Here is a 20,106-nt window from a genome sequence, read left to right as displayed (position 1 = left end):
TTCATTGCAGCACTGTTCACAATAGCAAAAAGATGGAAACTATCTAGATGCCCATCAACAGAAGAATGGATAAACAAACTATGGTACATACACACAATGGAGTACTATGCAACGATAAAGAACAATGATGAATCTGTGAAGCATCTCAGAACATGGATGAAACTGGAGGACATTATGCTGAGTGAAATAAGTTAATCACAAAAGGTCAAATATTGTATGAGACTTCTACAGTAAAAACTCATGTAAAAGTTTACACACAAAAAGAAACAAACTTTGTTGTTTACGAGGGATGGGAAGGGTGGGGGGAACTAAACAGATGATAGATAAGTGGTAACTTTGGTGAAGGGTTAGACAGTACACATTACTGGGGAAGCCAGCACAACTTGTACAAGGAAAGGTCATGGAAGCTCCATAGACACTTCCAAACTCCCTGAGGGACTGAATTGCTGGGTGGAGTGCTGTGGGGACCATAGTCTCAGGGAACATCTAGTTCAATTGGCATAACACAGTTTATATAGGCAATTTTCTACTTTCTACCTTGCTGAGTAGCGTCTGGGGTCTTGGAAGCCTGTAAGCAGCCATCTAAGATACTCTACTGGTCTCACACCTTCAGGAGCAAGGGAGAATGAAGAAAATAAGATACAAGGAAAAGATTAGTCCAAAGGACTAATGGACCACAGATACCACCGCCTCCACCAGACTGAGTCCAGTACAGCTAGATGGTGCCTGACTACCACCACTGACTGCTCTGACCAGGATCACAATAGAGGGTCCAGGACAGAGCTGGAAAAGGATTAGAACAGAATTCTAACTCACACACACAAAAAAGACCAGATTTACTGGCCTGACAGACTGGAGAAGCCCCTAGAGTATGGCCCTCAGACACCCTTTTAGCTCAGTGGTGAAGCCCCTCCTGAAGTTCACTGTTCAGCCGGGGATTGGACAGCCTCGTAAAACAAAACAGGACTAATGAAGCACAGCAGTCCAGGGAAAAGGACTAGAAGGTGAGAGGGGACGGGAAAGCTGGTGTTAGGGAACCCAAGGTTGAGAACGGACAGTATTGACATATCATGGGGTTGTTAACCATTGTCATAGGGCAATACGTGTACTAACTGTTTCATGAGAAACTATTCTGCAAACCTTCATCTAAGATACAAAAAAAAAAGAATTATCTGTGTGAGATCAAATTGACAACAGCAACTCAAAAGGTTTGATGGGAAACCTAGGGGACAGTGAGTTGAAGATAATGGGGATGGAATAATTTGGAAAAGGATAGTGAGAATAGCAGCACAGCTAGAAGAATATAATTGATGTCACTGAATTGTACGCGTAGAAACTTTCAAAATGGTGTAATTTTGGTTATGTATATTTTCACCAAAAAAAACAGTTCCTCCAGGTCAAGAAGGGAGAGTGTTGACATGTCATGTGGTTGTTAAACAATGTCATAAAACAATATTTGTACTGACTATTTAATGAGAAACTATTTGTTCTGTAAACTTTCATCTAAAGTACAATAAAAAAAAATTTTTAAAATAAAATAAAATGGAGTATCTAATTCATTAACCCTATCAGTCTAGAAATATGTGATAGATTCCACTCATCCTTTTTTCATTAATTGCCCACTTCCTTTTTAAATTCAGCCTCTGGGCACCTCAGTCTAATTTGGTGACTGGAAGGAACTCATGGTTGTTTTTTGTTGTTAGCTGCTCTGGGTCCCAGAACAATGGCGATTCTATGCACAATGTGGTCGGGTCATGATGATTCATAGGGTTTTCTGTGGCTTATTTTTGTAAGTAGATCTCCAGGTCTTTCTTCCTAGTTGGTCTTTGTCTGGAAGTTCTGCTAAAATCTGTTCAGCACCATAGCAACATGTAAGCCTCCACTGACAAAGGAGTAGTGGCTGTATTTGAGGAGCATTGGCGGGGCATTGAAATGGCATTGAAGTCGAAAATTCTACCGCTAAAACTACCACTGCCACCATGGTTCTTTAGTCAGCTATAGTTTAATTCTTCGGACAACATTTAATTAACATGCTCAGCTCAGTGTAATAACTCAAAAGCTCCAGGCATTCTAGTGTTATTTCTTCATCTCCTTCTGAAATACGTGGATTAATAAAATTTAGCTTCAGAGGTCATTTCAACAAATTTGATCAGTACACTCTGAACACGCTTACCTACATAACAGCAACTTTTCTCTAGCAATGCAAAAAATTTTCAAAGAATCTGCATTAAAAAATCCATGTCATTTATTCTTTCACGATATATTAATTGAGTGCTTACTATGAGTCATGCACGCATATTTTGCTTTCTTCCTAGTTGAAGAAGATGGACAATATAAATACAAGTGTAAGTAAAAATTCACTAAGTAATTTTGTAAGCAGCATAAAGAAAAATAAAGCAGGGGAGGGAATAAGAGCTTGCTAGTGTTAGATGATGTCTTAGTTATCTAGTACTGCTATAACAGACATACCACAAATGGATGGCTTTAACAAAGAGAAATTCATTCTTTCACCTTCTAGGAGGCTAGAAGTTGAAATTCAGGGTGTCAGCTCCAGGGAAAGGCTTTCTCTCTCTTTTTGGCTATAGGGGAAGGTCCTTGTCATCAGTCTTCCCTGGTGGAGGAGACTTTCAGCACAGGGAACCTGGGTCCAAAGAATGTGCTGCCCTCCTGGTTCTTCATTCTAGGTGGTAGGAGGTCCCTCTCCTCTCTGCTCAATTCTCACTTTTATATCTCAAAACAGACTGACTTAAGATACTACCTAATCCTGTAGATGGAGTCCTGCCTCATTAACATAACTGCTTCTAATTCTACCTCATTAACATCAAAGAGGTTAGGATTTATGACACACAGGATAAGCACAACAGATCACAGAAAGGCGGACAACCACACAATACAGAGAATCATGGCTGAGATAGGTCGACACATATTTTTGAGGGACACAATACAATCTATAATAGATAAACTGCAATTTAAATTAGGATACTGTGTCAGTTAGCTCTTGCCATGTAATAAACTATCCACAAAATCCAGTGGCTTAAAAAACAAGCATTTTTATTGCTCTCATGTTGATTGGTGAGTTGGACCAATAAAGAGTTCTGTAGATATAGACCAGTCTTGACTGATCTTGTCTGGGCATGCTCATGCATTTACAGTTACTTGGAAGGTCAACTGGTTGCTAGCTTATCTAGAAAGTCTCAGGTACCTTTCATGTCTTTCACATGTCTATAGTTGGCTGGCCATTAGATAGGGGTATTGAGTTGACTTGGCCACACGTCTCTCATCACTTGGCCACTGATCCTTGCTTGTTCTGATAGCAGTTGGCAGGATTCCAAGAGATAAGTAAGAGCACATAAAGCCTGTGAATCTAGGCTCAATACTGGTACAATATTTCTTTTGCTGCATGCTGTCTGTCAACACAATTCACACAACCAGCTCATAATCAAGGAGAGGGCAAATAACCCTTACCCTCTAATAGGAGCAGCTACAAAGCTAAGTTATCAAAAGTATAGATATGGGGAGTCATAAAGAATTGGGGGTGTTTTTGAAACTGCTGTACAATACATGGTGATAGAAGGCTGCACTGAGAAGCAATGATTTGATCAAAGTCTTAATGTTGGTGAGGAAATGAGCCATAGGAATATCTCCAGGCAAAAGGGTTACAGTTTGATGAAACAGCACATTTCTGAGGCAGAAATGTAACCAACGTAAGCAATGAAGCCAGTGTTGGTGAAGTGGCATTGTGAAGGGGAGTGTACTGGGAGATAGGGTCAAAGAAATACTGAGAGGGCTCATTTTGTAGGATTTATAAGCTACTCTAAGGATTTTGTTTTCATTTTAAAGGATGTGATAATAATTTGAGTAGTTTTGAACAGAAAGCTTTGATTTGATATGTAGCTTAACAGGAACTCTCTAGGGGACAACGGCAGAAGAGGTACCAATTAGGAGGCCATTAACATCTTCCAGGCTGGTGAAGACAATTGCTCTGGTGATGGTAGCAGCAGTGGCGGGGATAAGGAGTGGTATATTTTGAAAATAGATATACAATACTTTAACCCAATGAGGGTGGGTCCAGCCAGCGTGACCCCTCGAGTTAGTTGAGAGACACCAGGCCTTTGAGAAGGAGAAAGTAGACTTCTGCAAACTGGTCAAGCAAGGAGCTCAGAGACTAAGTCTCCAATCAAGCTCCTTGAGGTTGGAGATTCTAGGGCAGTTATAGGTTTCAGGATAAGGAACTTATGCGCAATTCATGAAGTTTATGGGAATAAGCGGGCAATTTCAGGAATTAATTAACTGTATGGGGGTGCAGTGGAGGGTGTAACATGGCAGCTGGGGGTGTGTGTTTTTTGGGGGGTATGGCCTATGAAGTTTATCTAAGGACAGCTTTGCAGGAGTTCATGTTGAATGGAAGAGGGGTGGCAGTGCGTGGTGAAGCAGCCTTGATCAGAGGAACAGTAAGACAACCTTGAGCCATTACACAGAATGCCCTATCTGGAGCTCACAGGCCCAGGTGTAATGGGAGGAGGGGGAACAGTTTAACCCTGTCGGTGACATTTCAGGAAGGGCAAGAGTTTAACCCTGTTGGTTACAATATGCTGATGATTTGTCAGAGTATGAGAAGTCTCAAGATGACTTCAAGGTTTTGCTCTGAGTAACTAGAAGGGGAGAGCTGACAATCATTTAGACAGGAAAGACCTTGGGAGGAGTGGATTTGGGAAGGAAAATCAGGAATTTTAAGTTTGAGTTGTGTATTAGACTTCCAGGTGTGGTTGTCAAGTTGACAACTTCATTTGAGTTTGGAGTTCAGCAGAGAGATATAGACTGGAGATTTAAATCTGATAGGTAATGAAATGAGTGTTGCATAGATGAAGAGCAGAAGATGCTCGGGGACTGAGCTCTGAGGCAGAAGACATGAGGAAGAACCAGCAGAGGAGTCTGAAAAGAGCAGTGTGGATGGAAGACAGAAAGTGTGATGCGGGGAGCTCAGTGAAAAGATTGTATTAAAGAGGAGGGTGTCACCAATGTATGTAATGCTGCTAATGGGTCTGGTAAGATGTGACCATTGCATTTTTCAGTGCAGAAATTATTGGCGACTTCAAGTAGAGCAGTTTCTATGAGAAGGTGGGGTGAACACCTTCAATGGAGGGAGCCCAAGGGAATATGAAGAGACGCTTTTGGGTTTGGTGATTATATACAAGTCATTCAATGAGCTTTACGGTAAAGCACAAGAGTGAAACAGGACATAACTGGAGGGAGGTGTGAAATCAAGAGAGTTTTTAAAATGATGTGTCAGGCTGATGCGAATGATGCTAAAGTGAGGCGAACATTGATAGTTCAGAAAAGAGAGGCAGGAAATGCCAAGAAATGCCCTTATGTGGGAAGCAGTATAGGACCAGAGGGACTAGTCTCAAATAGGAGGGCTGTCTGCTCCTCTACAGAAATAGGAATGAAAGAAGGCAGGATATGGGGATGTAGATGTCTGTGAATCAGAAGATGCAGGAGAGGAACTAGTGGAAGCTCTTCCAAGAAACAAGAAATGTACTTTGTTGAAAGGTAGGCTGAGAATTAGATGTTAAAACTTGAAAAGAGAAAAGAAAAGAGAAACGGTGGAGACTGAATGAACCAAGTAAGTGAAGTATGATTGTGGGGCAGGATGAAGGGCTCTCATGAGGTAGTGTGCATAAATTTATGGTGAGATGAATCAGAATAATTATATGTTTTTTTCCAGCCACTTTAGGGAAATGGAGGCAGTATGTGGAGGGTGGAGTTTTTACTAGGGTTTAAGGTTTGCAAGATGAATGTGATGAAATAAGGGTGGGGTCAAGGAGTTCTTGGTTTGGGTAAGGGCATTATTATCTTGGAATTTAAAATAGACATGAGTCGAAAATCACCTCGACGTCAACTGACAACAAGTCGGGGACGGGAACGTGAGGGTCCAGGGAGACAAAACAGGTTTGTTAGAGACGTCTTTTCAGAAAACGGCAAAATTGGGACCCATACAACTACAAAAAAGAGCAGACATTGCGTTTTAAATTTTTCCTGTGATAAAAGAAACTTATTTTATCTTCCTTAGTTTTATACTGGGAATCTTTTTTGTTAAAATGTTTTTGGGAAAATATAACTTGCATTGCTTTTATACAAGGACAAGGAGGGATCTAGTGTTTTCTTACTCCCAAGATGTTTTCTCTGACATGAACTTGAGTGGGGAAGCAGGGAATAGGAATGCTCAGGGGTTCCTGGCTCTAGCCTTTGGCCTAGAGAGGAGGCTCTGTTCCAGGGCAGCAGTAAAGGCATTTGGGAGTCATGCTTGAGGTCAAATTAGAGAGGGTCAGATGGGACTGCATATGACCACAGAGTGAAGCCCCGAGTGACGGCTGAGAGCAGATTTAAAGGAAGTGAGCAGGAAGAGAAGGAGACCTGCTCTCTTCCGGACCCAGAGGAGGCCCAGCTGCCGATATTTTGACTGTTTCATACCAACTTTTTGGTGTGATCAAAACAAACAAATAAACCACAGCAGTCTCTGTGACAGTGCCTAGTAAGTGGGACCCTTCCACCACCTCTGCCTTGGTAAGAGATTTATATTTGGGGTCAAGAGAATATCTTGATTTTGGAACCCAGTAATTCGTCGTATTATCTTTGATCTGATGGTGCTGATGGTGAGAGTGAAGTTGGCCTCAGATCCACTGCCCCTGAAGTGGGCGGGCACCCCATCAATGCCAGTAGGAATGTTGTATGTGAGGATCTTATGTGTCTACCCAGGTTAAGTGGTGTCTCCTTCAGTGTAGAAGAGACTCTGACCGTCCCTTCAGCAGATGGAGACTCTATTCCAGAGAGGCAGCCAGCGGTCCCGGAGCCTGTGTTATCGCCATCCGCTGGCAGAGATCTGCAATGACAGGCACATGGGGATGATGTAGAGATGTGCAGTTAGGGATAGAAGAAACAACCAAGCCAAAACTAATCTAACTGTGATAGGTGTACAGACCTCTGCTGCTTGTATCATTTATTTCATATCTCATTTTAAAATTGTAATCTGAATTAAAGGATTACTCTGGAGAGAAAACTCTGTCTTTAGGTTTGTAAATATCCTGTCACATGGAACAGAGTAGAGCTGGAGCCTGAGGATCTGGACGGTGTCACCATCCTGCAGCTTCTCTCTTGTGTGATGTTTATCAGGTTCTACCCTCCAGAAAAGGCTCCATTTACGAGTCTCAGATCAGCAGGGCTGAGCTCAGGGTCAGGTCGTGGCAAGGGGACATTTATGCAAAGAGCCAGGGAGTATGATAGTGAAATTCTTAGAGCACAGGATTGTGGTAAAAACTCTTTTAGGGTGCTCTTTTTTAACTTACTTTTTGAATATGACAGTAATGGACACTTATTATCTTGGATTCTCTACCCAAAACTAAGATTTAACTAGTGATATAGAACAAATGTTTTGTGTTTGACTACTAACTGAAAATTTAGCAGTTCAAATCCACCCATGGGGCCTTGGAAGAAAGGCCTGGTGATCTACTTCTGTAAGATTGAAAATCATTTGCTGTTGAGTTGATTCTGACTTATGGTGATCCCGTGTGTGTCAGAGCAAAACTGTGATCCACAGGGTTTTCAATGGCTGATTTTTCAGAAGTAGACTGCCAGCTTTTTTTTTTTTTTTTTTGAGGCCATTTTTGGTGGACTAGGAGCTGAGTGTGTTAACCATTAAATACAATGCTTAACTAATTCATTTTGTAGTTGTTGTTTCATGTATGAGGGTATATCATGTCCCCATTATTCCATCTAGTCTATAAGTGGAAGTCTCTTTTCTGCTGAATTTTACAGTTTTGGAAATGCTATCTCTGATTTCTAGAAATTCTGCTGGTTCTTTTTCAGATCTGAAGTGTCCCATTTTTAGTTTCCTGTACCTTGCATACAATGTCAAGTTTATCATTTATTTCATTAAATAAACTCGTATAATGCCCAAATCTGAAGTGTGATGGGAACTTCTTTTGTTCTGTTATTTCTATTGCATCACAGTTGTATTCATATCCTGTTGCTGTTGTTGTTGTTAGGTGCCGTCAAGTCAATTCTGACTCATAGAAAACCTATGTACAACAGGAGGAAACACTCCTTGGTCCTGAGCCGCCATCAGAATACTTGCCATGCTTGAGCCCATTGTTGCAGCCACTGTGTCAATCCATCTCATTAAGCATCTTCTTCTTTTTCGCTGATCCTCTATGTTACCAAACATGCTGTTCTTCTTCATGGACTGGTCCCTCCGGATAACACGTCCAAAGTAAAGAGACAAAGTCTCACCATCCTCCCTTCTAAGCAGCATTCTGGTTGTACTTTTTCCAAGACACATTTGTTCATTCTTCTGGCAGTCCATGATATACTCGACATCAAAATTCAAAGCCATCAATTTTTCTTGGGTTTTCATTATTCATTGTCCAGCTTTCCCATTTATATGAGATGATTGAAAATACTATGGTTTGTGTCAGGCACATTGTACTCCTCAAAGTGATACCTTGACCTTTTTTTTTTTTTTTTAACACTTTAAAGAGGTCTTTTGCAGCAAATTTGCCCAATGTAATGTGTTATTTGATTTCTTGACTACTGCTTCCATGGGTGTTGATTGTGGGTCTAAGTAAAATGAAATCCTTGACCAGTTCAATATTTTCCCCGTTTATCATGATGTTGCTCTTTGGAGCAGTTTTGAAGATTTTTGTTTTCTTTATGTTGAAGTGTAATCCATATTGAAGGCTATAGTTTTAGTTTTTCATAGGTAAGTGCTTCAGATCTTCTGTGCTTTCAGAATGCAATGTTGTCCTAGTTATATTATTTTCTCGTGTGTCAAGAATCTCTGACTTCTTGGTGGTATTGGCCCTAGAAAAACTATTTGTGAGTTTTCCTGAAGAATTATGATGCGTGTGCCCTCTTCCAGAGGGGCTCCCATTTGTTGGCGCTACCAGTTGGGCTAACTTAAACCAACTTCAAGATTGAAGTTTCAGGCACACTGAGGCCATGTATACCTGGAATAAAACTCCTTGAAGAGTTGGTGCTCAATCACAACTTTGCAAGAAAATCCTGTTTGTTTTTTCCTGTCCATTCCCACAATGAACCTAGAGCCTTCTTATCAGTTCCTAGCTGTTGTGGACATGATAGGTTCCAGTTTCTCTTTGGTTCACACTTCCTTTGAGACTAGAGCCATCCCGAGTCCTAGCTCAATATAGGGTCCCTAAGAACTTTCCACATGGGTAAATTCTGGGCCTGTCATCCATTTCGCTGGCCCTTGCAAAGCCCTGGAATTCAATCTCATGTGTTTGCCATGTCTTTGAAGTATCCTTCAGGATTAAAAAAAGTCTTTAGAGCTCAGATACCTTTTAGCTATAAATTTTTATAAAAATCGAGGCAAAAATTTGCCGTACTCTTCCCTTTCCTTTGTTATGTTTTTCCAGTAGTTTTTATTATTTCACAAAACTGTTGATTTGAGGAAACTAGTCCGTCATTTATGGAACCTGAACCCATTTAAAACTGTTTTTGAGTTAAAACCAGAGCTATTCATTATTTCATGGGGACTTCAAGCAGTTGTGATTAGCTGCTAACCTAAAAGTTGGCAATTTGAACACACTCAGTGGTACCCTGGAATAAAAGCCTGGTGATGTGCTCTATAAAGAATACAGACAAGAAAACCTTATGGGGAAGATCTGCTCTGTAAAACATGGATTCTCTATGAGTCACAGTCGGAATCAGCTGGATTACAAACAGTTTTTTTTTTTGTTTGTTTTCTTTTGTTTCTTTAAGTTGATGTTAGAGCTTCTAAGTCATTTCTGTGGGTTTTCTAGTCATAAAATTATACTTTATATGATAATATTTTTAGATCCTGAAGTATGTTAGTTTCACAACCCACTGCCCGTACAATTTACTTTCAATTCACTGATTGCTTTGCATAAGTCCCTCCAGCCCAGGCTGGCTGCCAGATTTTATAAACAGGACCTTTGCAATGTGAGCTGATCAGCATCAGGCAGGCAGGGGCAGCAAGATGGTGCCACAGACTCTGTTCCTCATGTCCTTGTTACTCTGGGCCTCTGGTGAGAAATTAAAAGTGCTTCAATCCCTCTAGAGTAGTATCTTTGTAGAGCTGAAAAATGATTTTAAAATATAGTGGGAAATGATGATTATTTGCAAAATGGAACCAATTTTGTGCAGATATGTAATACCACTAGATGCTGTGGTATAAATGGTACATTTCAACGTACCTATGAAAAAGTGTGTGTTCATATGTATCCATGGTAATTGTTCACTGTGATTGCAGGTGCGAGCGGGGACATTGTGCTGACCCAGTCTCCAGCCTCTCTGGCTGCGTCCCCAGGAGAAACGGCCACCATCAACTGCAAGTCCAGTCAGAGTGTGAGAAAATACTTAGCCTGGTACCAGCAGAAACCAGGACAGGCTCCTAAGCTGCTCATCTACAGTGCATCTAACCGGGCATCTGGGGTCCCTGACCGGTTCAGTGGCAGTGGGTCTGGGACAGACTTCACTCTCACCATCAGCAACCTCCAGGCTGAAGATGTTGCAGTTTATTATTGTCAGCAGTATTATAGCTCTACTCCCACAGTGCTTCAGCCTCGAACACAAACCTCCTCCCCAGGGCTACAGGCCAGTGAGTCTTCACTGCACCAGCTGCTTCCTTTCTGCTCAGCCCTGAACGTGCACCCTTCCTCAGACTATCCCAAAGGCCACATCTCCTGACTAATTCCTTGGAGTATTTGCACGACCCAGGAGAAAATTCAGGGATATGGCTTCTTCTGGATCAGCTTTTGTGGTAAATTATAGAAGAAAAATGCGCTAAAAATCTCTTCTAGACTTTGTTAGGAGTTTTCATATTGCAGGAACCTGTATGTTTCACATGGATAGATCGTGTGGCAAATTTGGCGAAGAGTCCAGTGAGTTTTATACCCTGAAAGATCATTTCTGTCTTCCCTGTGCCTTCTTGGCTCTGAAATGTTCCCATTTTAATTCCTTGTTTTCCCAGCCTTTTTCCTTTCCTGCAGTTACTCTTTACAACTCTGGACTTAACCCAATATTAAACCTGGGTCCTTCATATTTAAAATCTCCATCACAGAAGGTAGTACTCTTCTCTTACTTCTTCTTTCCGTGGATCCTGTTTTCCAGCCAAGCCTTCCTCGTCAATGTCACTGAAAGAGTTTTCCTGCTCTACGTCCCATTTTACCACCTTTTCTCCTCTCTCCATTTCTTTCAGTGGCACCAATTTTTTTTTCAAAGGTCAGTCTCTAATTCATCAACTATCACTCTAGAAATAGGTGACAGCTTTCTCATGTTCTTTTTTCATTAGTTGTCAATTTCTCTTTAAATTTATCCCTTGGACACTCAAGTTTAATTTAGTGACTGAAGGGAATCATGGTTCCTTCTTGTTGTTAGCTGCCATCTTGGAGGCCCCTGACTCATGACAACCCCATGCACAATGGTCTTTGACTGTTGTGATCCTTAGGGTTTTCATTGCTGATTTTTCAGAAGTAGATTACCAGGGATTTCTTTCTAGTCTTTATTAGTCTGAAAGTGCTGTTGAAACCTGTTCAGCATCACAACAACACACAGAGAGGAAGTGTGGTAAATGAGGCCTGTGTGTACCTTCTCAGGTTTCTGCTGTTGCCTGCCCAGGTAGAGTTTCCAGTCAGTGTAGACGAGACTCTGACTGGCCCTGCAACTAATGAAGACTTTCTCTCCTAGAGAGACAGAAAGAGATTCTGGCACCTACTGAGCAGGATCTGCCCGCTGGAAGCTAAATTGTCAGGTACACGAGGGTGATCCAGAGATGCTGTGCAATCAGGAATAGAAGGAAAATCAAACCAAAATCATCTTTAACTGGGACAAGTGGACAGGCCTGAGTGGCTTGTAGCATTTATTTCGTATCTCATTTCAAACTATAGAGCTATCTCAATAGGAGGATCACTCGGGAGAGCAAACTCCATCCCTAGCTTCCATCTCATCTGAACACAGCAGAGTAGGAGCCTGAAGATCTGGATGGTGCCCCCATCCTGAAGTTTCTCTTTTGTATGATGTTGCTCAGACTCCATCCCCCAGGAAAGACTCCTTCATGGCTTTATTTTTTCAATTTTTTATTTTGTTGTTGTTGAGAATATTCACAGCAAAACATGCACTGATTCAACAGTTTCTATCCTTCACAGCTTTTTATGGGGCTCAGATTAGCAGGGCTGATCTCAGGGTGGGGTGTCTGTGAGGTGACATTTATGCAAAGAACCACGGAGTATAATGGTGAAATTCTTAGAGCACAGGGTCGTGGTTAAAAATCTTGTAAGCTGCACTTTGCTTACTTTTTGAACATGGCAGTACTATTTGAATATGGCAAACACTATTTTTGTGGCTTCTCTGATGGAAATAGTTATATTTTAGTTTTCTTGTTGTAGTTGCTGAAGATCCCCCAGTGGTGCAAGTAGTTTGCACTCAGCTACTAATGTAAAGTTGGCAGTTGGAACCCACCAGTGATGCAGCAGAACAAAAGCCTAGTGATCTGCTTCCATGAAGATTACAGCCAAGAAGACCCTATGGAGCTCTGTTCTGCTCTGTTACACATTTGGTTGCCAGGAGTCGGAATCAACTCAATGACAACTGGTTTGGTTTTGGTTGGTTACAGTTTCTAGGAATGGAAATATATTCTTGAAGAGCACTTATTGAAATTATTCATGTGGAAATGCTCAGTTCACAGAGTCAAAAACGTTTGCAAACAGAATTGTAATAGCAGACCCCTCCAGTATCTAATGTCCCATAACTGGTAGGACTATCCACTGTCTATCTGTGGTGGTGGTGGGATCATATACAATCTCTTTCTCTGGTTTGTCATGGACAGTGTTTATGCCAGCTGGTTTCCTATACATTTTCTACACCGTTTTCCCTAGGCTTTCCATTAAATACGCTAGTCACCTGATAATCATTTCATTTTCTGCTTAGGTTAGACTTGGTTGATTTCTGCTGTTTGCAATCAAAAGCTCTTACTGACTAAAATGTGTTTCCATATTTGACAGTGTTAGATCTTCATCATAGTTTCTTCCTCTGGAATATTTATGGTTATACCGAACATTTCACATTTCTAATTTTAGGAGTTGCAAAAAACAGTCTCATTAGTATATTGCTTACGGTTATATTTGTAAGTGAACTTGATAGAATTGATGGTTTTCATTTATTTATCTTTTCACTATACATTTATTAAACAAATATTGAGAATCTCCTACATGAGGTGCACTTCTGAGTATTAGTGTTATATCAATGGTGGTAACCCATTTAACGTGCCAGCCTGGCCCTCAGGAGTATAAGTGGAAGTGAAGTGATGCAGACATTGATTAAAGAATGCCACAAGAGAATGCTAAATTTGAGGTGGAAGATGTATGTATGAGGCCAGTCAGGAAGGGCCCTCTAAGTGTCTTTTGTGTTTATCCTGTACATAATGGAAAGATTTGAAAGGTTTTTGCAGACAGATAACATGATCAAATTTGTTTTTTAAAAAGATCACTCTGGTTTCAGTGGAGTACACTTTGGAGAGAGCAAGACTAGATGCAAGACAAGTTAGGAAGCCATTTAAGGAATCCAGCTTGTGCCTTCGTCTAAGGCCATGATAAGGGAAGATGGATTTGGGAATATGTAGATTTTAAAACGGACCAAAAAAACCCTGCAAATCTGTTGCCTTTGAGTAGATTCCAACTTATAGCGACCTTATAGGACAGAGTAGAACTGCCCTATACGGTTTCCAATGAGCGACTGGTGGATTCAAACTGCCAGCCTTTTGGTTAGTAGCTGAGCTCTTAACTACCGCACCACCAGAGCTCCACTTGGTAATGGACTGACTGTGAGGGTTGAGGTACAGGGTAGTGCCAAGAATGACTCCAGTGTTTCCAGATTACACAACTGGATATGTGGTGGCTCCTTCTCTAATGTGGGGTTTGCTGGGATTGGAGTATGGGTGAGGGAGGGGTGAAGATTATTATGAGTTATTTTTAAGTGACAATGGGTTTGAAGTGCCTTTGAGACACACAAGAAGAAATTTAAGAGTTTGTAATTTAGAAGAAAGGCCTAAACTGGAGATGTAAATTGTTACATGGTATACCCCTTCTTGCCCAATAACATGAACTTTGATAGAATTAAAGCTTTCTTCTATTAATTAAAAAAAAAAAAATCATCCATTTATTCAGCAAATATTAGTTGACCAAATACTCAGTGCCTGGTACTGTGCCAGGTACTTTGTGGATATCATTTTTTATATATATTGATTAAACTGTGACATTATATGTATTAAAAATATATCTATTTAAAATTTTATTATAAAATATAACAAAGAAGTGTGCATGCTTGATGAGGAATTTTATGTAAATGGAATCATCTATTTTATACATTCTTTTGTGTCTAGCATTTCCACTCAACATTATGAGAGCATCTATTTTGTTGTATGCATCTATAACTTATTGATTTTCATTGTTGCATAGGATTCCACCGTGTGAAAATTACACAATATGTCGTATCTTCTGTTACTGAAGATTTGCATTGATTCTTATTTTTGGCAATTAGAAGCAAAGCTACTTTGAAAACTTCTCATTCTTGTACCCTGGTGCACCTAAGTACATATATCTCCAGGGCATATACCTCAAAATGGGATTTCCTTCTCATAGGGTATATGTATGTGAAGCTTTACTAGGTCATGCCTTACTATTTTCCAGAATAGTTGTATCTATTGACATGCTTACGTAGGTGCAACAGCAGTGTATGCAGCAATTTACAACCATGCATCAGTATTATAAGAGAGTTCTTGGTGCTTAACAACATAACTTATAATTAGGATTGTCAGACTTAAATTTTTACTAATATGACGTGTGCATAGAAGTACCTGATTGAATTTACCTGACAACTAATGTGGTTGAACATCTTTTTATATATTTTTAAGCCATTTGCATCTCCTCTTTGGTCAAATTCCTATTAGAGTTTGTGGTAGTGTTATGGATTGAATTTTCTCCCCCCAAAAATGTGTGTCAACTTGGCTAGGCTATGATTCCCAGTATTTTGTGATAGTCCACCGTTTTGTATCTGATATGATTTTCCTATGTGTTCTAAATCCTACCTTTATGATGTTAATGATGTGGGATTAGTGGCTGTTATGTTAATGAGCAGGACTCATTCTATAAGATTAGATTGCATCTTACATCAATCTCTTTTTAGATATAAAAGAGAGAAGAAAGAAGAGAGACAGGGAGACCTCATACCACTGGCAAACAAGAGCCAGGAGAATAGCATATCCTTGGGACCCAGGGTCTAGCTGAGAAGCTTCTGGACCAGGGAAGATTGATGACTAGAATCTGTCCCTAGAGCCAACAGAGAGAGACAGAGTTCCCCTGGAGCCGGCACCCTGAATTCAGACTTCTAGCCTCCTAGACTGTGAAAGGATAAATTTCTCTTTGTTAAGGCCATGTGTTTGGGATATTTCTGTTATAGCAGCACTAGATAACTAAGACAGACAGGTATCAAATATTGATTCTCAGTTACGAATTCATTCTTCATTACATGTTCTGTGATAATGGGCTGAGTTCTTTCAGCATCCCTTCTTCACAATAAGCACAGTGTTAAGTTTTCTCATTGGAAGGTGTTGGAAGGACACTGGGGGAGGTGTTTTTGACTGTTCGTGATTCTGTTGTTACTCATGTTGTTTGTGTTCATACAGTCTCGTGTTATGGATTCTGAGAAATCTCTGACATCCTGATGATATTGGTCCTTTAAAAGTTAATTCTGGGATTTCCTGAGACTTTAGAATAGATGTACCCTTCTCAAGAGAAGTTTTATACTTATTTATGCCAGGTGATTGGGGATTTTACCTGTTGGATCAGCTAAACCAAGCTCAAAGTTGTAAAGTTCCAAACCCACTTAGGCCATGTATGTGCTAGGTGAGAATCCATGCAAGGATTGATCTGCAGTCACAGCTTCCTATTGAAGATTTCTTTTTCACTCTATCAAATAAAATTACATCCAGACTTTGATGGGGAAAAGCTTTTTTTCTGAAAGAAAAGAGGGAATGGAAAGGGACTATTGTAGTGGTGGGGGACTACTACAATAGGCAGAACTCTCTAACCCGAAGATCTGCACATGTCTCAAAGAGTTAGGGAAAAGGTGTTTTCTTTTATAGACACTGAGAGTAAATAATATAAAAAATCCAGGTGTGGGGAAGTGAAATGAACAGGTGACATCTTTGGATAGTAATTCAGAATGTTTTAGGCTGTTGTCAACCTGTTCCTGGAGTTGGTGTTGTTAGTTGCCATTGAGTCAGGTTTCGACTCATGGTGACTTTATGTATAATAGAACGAAACATCACCTGGTCCTGTGCTATCCTCACAATTGTTGGTATGATTGAGCCCATTGTTAAAGCTATTATTTCAACCCATCTCACAGAGGTTTTCCTCATTTTCCCTGACCTTCTATTTTACCAAACATAGTATCCTTTTCTACAAAATGGTCTTTCTTTATGATGTGTCCAAAACAAGCAAGGTAAAGTCTTTCTATCCTAGTTTTTAAGAGGCAATCAGTAGTTTCTCTGGGACTGATTTACTCATTCATCTGGCAGTCTGTGGTATATTCAATATTCTTTGCTAACACCACAATTCAAATTCATTAATTCCTCTTTTGTCATGGATTGAATTATGCCCCCCCAAAAATGTGTGTATCAATCTGGATGGGCCATAATTCCTGGTATTGGGTGATTTGCCTATATGTTGTGAATCCTGCCTCTATGATGTTAATGAGGGAGGATGGGTGGCAGTTGTGTTAGTAAGGCAGGGCTCAAGCTACAAGATTGGATTGTGTCCTGAGGCACTCTCTTGAGATATAAAAGAGAGAAGTGAGCAGAGAGACAGGGGGACCTCATAACACCAAGAAAGTACTGCCAGGAGCAGAGCAAGTCCTTTGGACCCAGGGTCCCTGTGCAGAGAAGCTCCTAGCCTGGGGGAACATTGATGAGAAGGCTGACAGAGAGAGAAAGCCTTCCTCTGGAGCTGATGCCCTGAATTTGGACCTTTAGCCTACTCCACTGTGAAGAAATAAAGCCATCCACTTGTGGTATTTCTGTTATAGCAGCACTAGATGACTAAGATGTCTTTGATCTTCCTTTTTCATACTGCAGCTTTCACATGCATTTGAGGCAATTGAAAAGATCGTAGTTTTGGTCAGGCCACCATCAAAGTGATATATTTGCTATTTAGAACTTTAAAGAGGTCTTTTGCCACAGATTTTCTCACTGCAATATGTTATTTGATTTCTTGACTGCTCCTTGTATGTGCATTAGTTGTGGAAACAAGTAGAATAAAATCCTTGGCAACTTCAATTTCTTTGCAGTTTATCATGATGTTATTTATTGCACCAGATATGAGGATTTTTGTTTTCTTTATATTCAGATGTAGTCTATTTTGAAGGCTATACAGCTGTCAAATCTCCAGGGTGGTATATTGGTTGAGGCTGAGGGTGACCAAAGTTCAGGGACTTTGTGAAGGAGAGAAGTTTAACCAAAGTTTGGTTAACAATTACTTTGTTCTGATTGATTATCAGGGACGAGGAATTTAATTACTCATTTATAAGGCAAGGAAAGCAAATTGAAGGTCCCTGGTCTTTTCATAGGTAAGCTAGGGGGCTTCTGCAAGTCTTGTCTAACTCCTATGGGAAGGGTGGATATTGTCAGTGAGCTGTTTTTCCTGAACACAAAGGGTGGGGAGATTTCTTTAAACATGCGATCTTCCAGTATCACAGTGTTCAGGTAAAACTTAAAATTAACACTCTCTTCCTTTCTCTTTTTCTCTCCAGTTCTGCAACCAACATAGGCAGATCTCCTTGCAGCTCCTAGAAGCTGAGGGAAGAAGAAGGTTCAGTCAAGATCTGGTTTGTTCTTATCCTGATGCTGGAGACTCCAGAAGTCCAAGTTAATGCAGGATGATGTCTCTCAGAACTTCCCACATGGATGGGCTCTGGCTACAACTTTTGCTTCTTTGGCTTTTGCGTGGCTCTGGGTGCCAAGCTGATGTATTTGCCGAATCTAGTTGTGTTCAGGACTACGAGCTTCATTACTAAAATATTTCTTGGTTACAAGAATCCAAAACTCTATACCTCCTGTCTTTTCAGGTTTTGAAATTTATAAGGAGACCAGTATTTACATATATATGTATATATATCCTTATATACGTAGAATTATATATATATATATACATATATATATATATACACATACATACATATTTTTTTTTCAATGTAAAACAGAGTCTCTTTTTTAGATTGGTTTGTTTGTTGTAGCTTGTGTGGGAGAATGATATTGATTTTTAAAATAAATTTTATATTTCAATGAGTTTTTGGTCTCTTATTGGAAATTTCAGTTTCTAAATCAAGTTCTGCATCTTTAATAGTCAAACTGTCACTTTTTTGTAATAATATTTTTAGCTCTTTCTTTATGTACCTCCACAACTCACTGCCAATGCGATTTGCGTCCATAACCCCTGTCTCCTTTGCAAGGGCCCCTCTGGGGCCCTGTCCCCTCAGTGTGAAGGAGCTGCGTCATGCAGGGCAACTGCACAACGATGATGGCACAGACCCAGCTCCTCATGGTGTTGCTGCTCTGGGTCTCAAGTGAGAGACTGAAAAGCACTTCTGTGCATCCAGATTAATATCTTCGTTACATCATGAAAAATGAATTTAGATGCAGAGTGAAATAAGTTATTACCTAAACAGACTCTGTTACACATGTAATGCTGTAGAAAACCACATTATGAACAATATGCTCTTAAATGTGTTGACCTAATGTATGTGTGTATGGTAATTGTCCACTCTGATTGCAGCTGCCAGTGGAGACATTGTGATGCCACAGTCTGCAGTTCTCTGGCTGCGTCTCCAGGAGAAACAGTCACCATCAACTGCAAGTCCAGAGTGTGAGCAGCTTTATAGACTGGTACCAGCAGAAATCAGGACAGGCTCCTAAGCTTCTTACTCAACATCCACCCAGGCATCTGGGGCTCACATCTGGTGCCGAGGCAGTGGGTCTGGCACAGATTTCACCATCAACACCTTCCAGTCTAAAGATGTGGCAGATTATTATTGTCAGCAACATTATGGCTTTCCTCTCACAGTGCTTTAATGTGAACACAAACCTCCTCCCCAGGCTGTGGGTCAGTGAGTCTCTGTAGGAGTAGCTGCTTCCTCCCACAGACCCTGGGCTTGCACACTTCCTGCAACAACGGAGAGGCTGTATCTCCTGACTAATGTGCTGGAAGGTTTGCAAAGGTCAGGAGACAATGCAGTAGTTCACTGTCTCATTCATTCCCTGTAGAAGTCCTGGTGGCACAGTGGTTAAAATGCTCAGTTGCTAAATAAAGTTTTTCATTTTGAATCCACCAGCCACTCAGCAAGAGAAAAATGTGGCAGTCTGCTTCCGTAAAGATTACAGCCTTGAAAACCCTATGGGGCAGTTCTACTCTGCCCTAGGGTCACTATGAGTTGGAATTGACTCAACTGCAAAGGGTTTGGTTTTTGGTTTTGGCTCCCTGTTGTGGAAAGTCCCTGTAGGAACATGCATTCTATTGCTGCTATAAAAAATTGCCACAGATTTAGTGGTTTAAAACAAACAAACAAAAATTATCATTTTACAGAAGTTCTGAATGAGTCTCATGGTCTAAAATCAAGCTGGTGGCAGGTTTCTATTCTCTTTGGCGAAATTAGAAGAAAATCTAATTCCTTGCTTTTTTTGGTTCTTAGTAGCCTCCTGCATTTCTTGGCTCATGGCCTCCTACCTCCATCTTCAAAGTCAGTGACTTTGCATCTCTCTAACCCTTCTTTAGCTTTCACATCTCCCTCTGACCATAGTCGAGAAGGGATCTTTGCTTTTAAGGATTCATGCAATTAAAACAGGTCCACCCTGATAATCCAGGATAATCTCTGCATCTCAAAATCTGTACCCTCAATCACAACTTTAAGTTCCCTTTCCTATGTAGGATAAGATATTCACAGGTTCCAGGAGTTAGGGCATGAACATCTTTGGGAACCACTGTTCTGCCCAGTACACCCTCCTGTGGAGCCTTCTCTTATGTTGTC

At 40.6% G+C, this 20,106-nt stretch overlaps 1 gene segment (V, D, J or C); it reads left to right on the top strand.

The window, feature by feature from the left end:
* The first annotated feature begins 9,887 nt into the window (after positions 1–9,887).
* Positions 9,888–17,903, top strand: LOC101354981 (immunoglobulin kappa variable 4-1-like). The segment is given in 3 exon segments: positions 9,888–10,061; positions 10,286–10,795; positions 17,836–17,903. Coding segments are annotated over 2 exon segments (486 nt in total).
* Positions 17,904–20,106: the final 2,203 nt, after the last annotated feature.

Source organism: Trichechus manatus, unplaced genomic scaffold (genome assembly GCF_000243295.1).
Source record: "Trichechus manatus latirostris isolate Lorelei unplaced genomic scaffold, TriManLat1.0 scaffold00219, whole genome shotgun sequence".
NCBI classification, from domain to species: Eukaryota; Metazoa; Chordata; class Mammalia; order Sirenia; family Trichechidae; genus Trichechus; species Trichechus manatus.
Note: the sequence above shows the minus strand (reverse complement) of the source record. Positions and strands in the feature narration are given on the sequence as shown.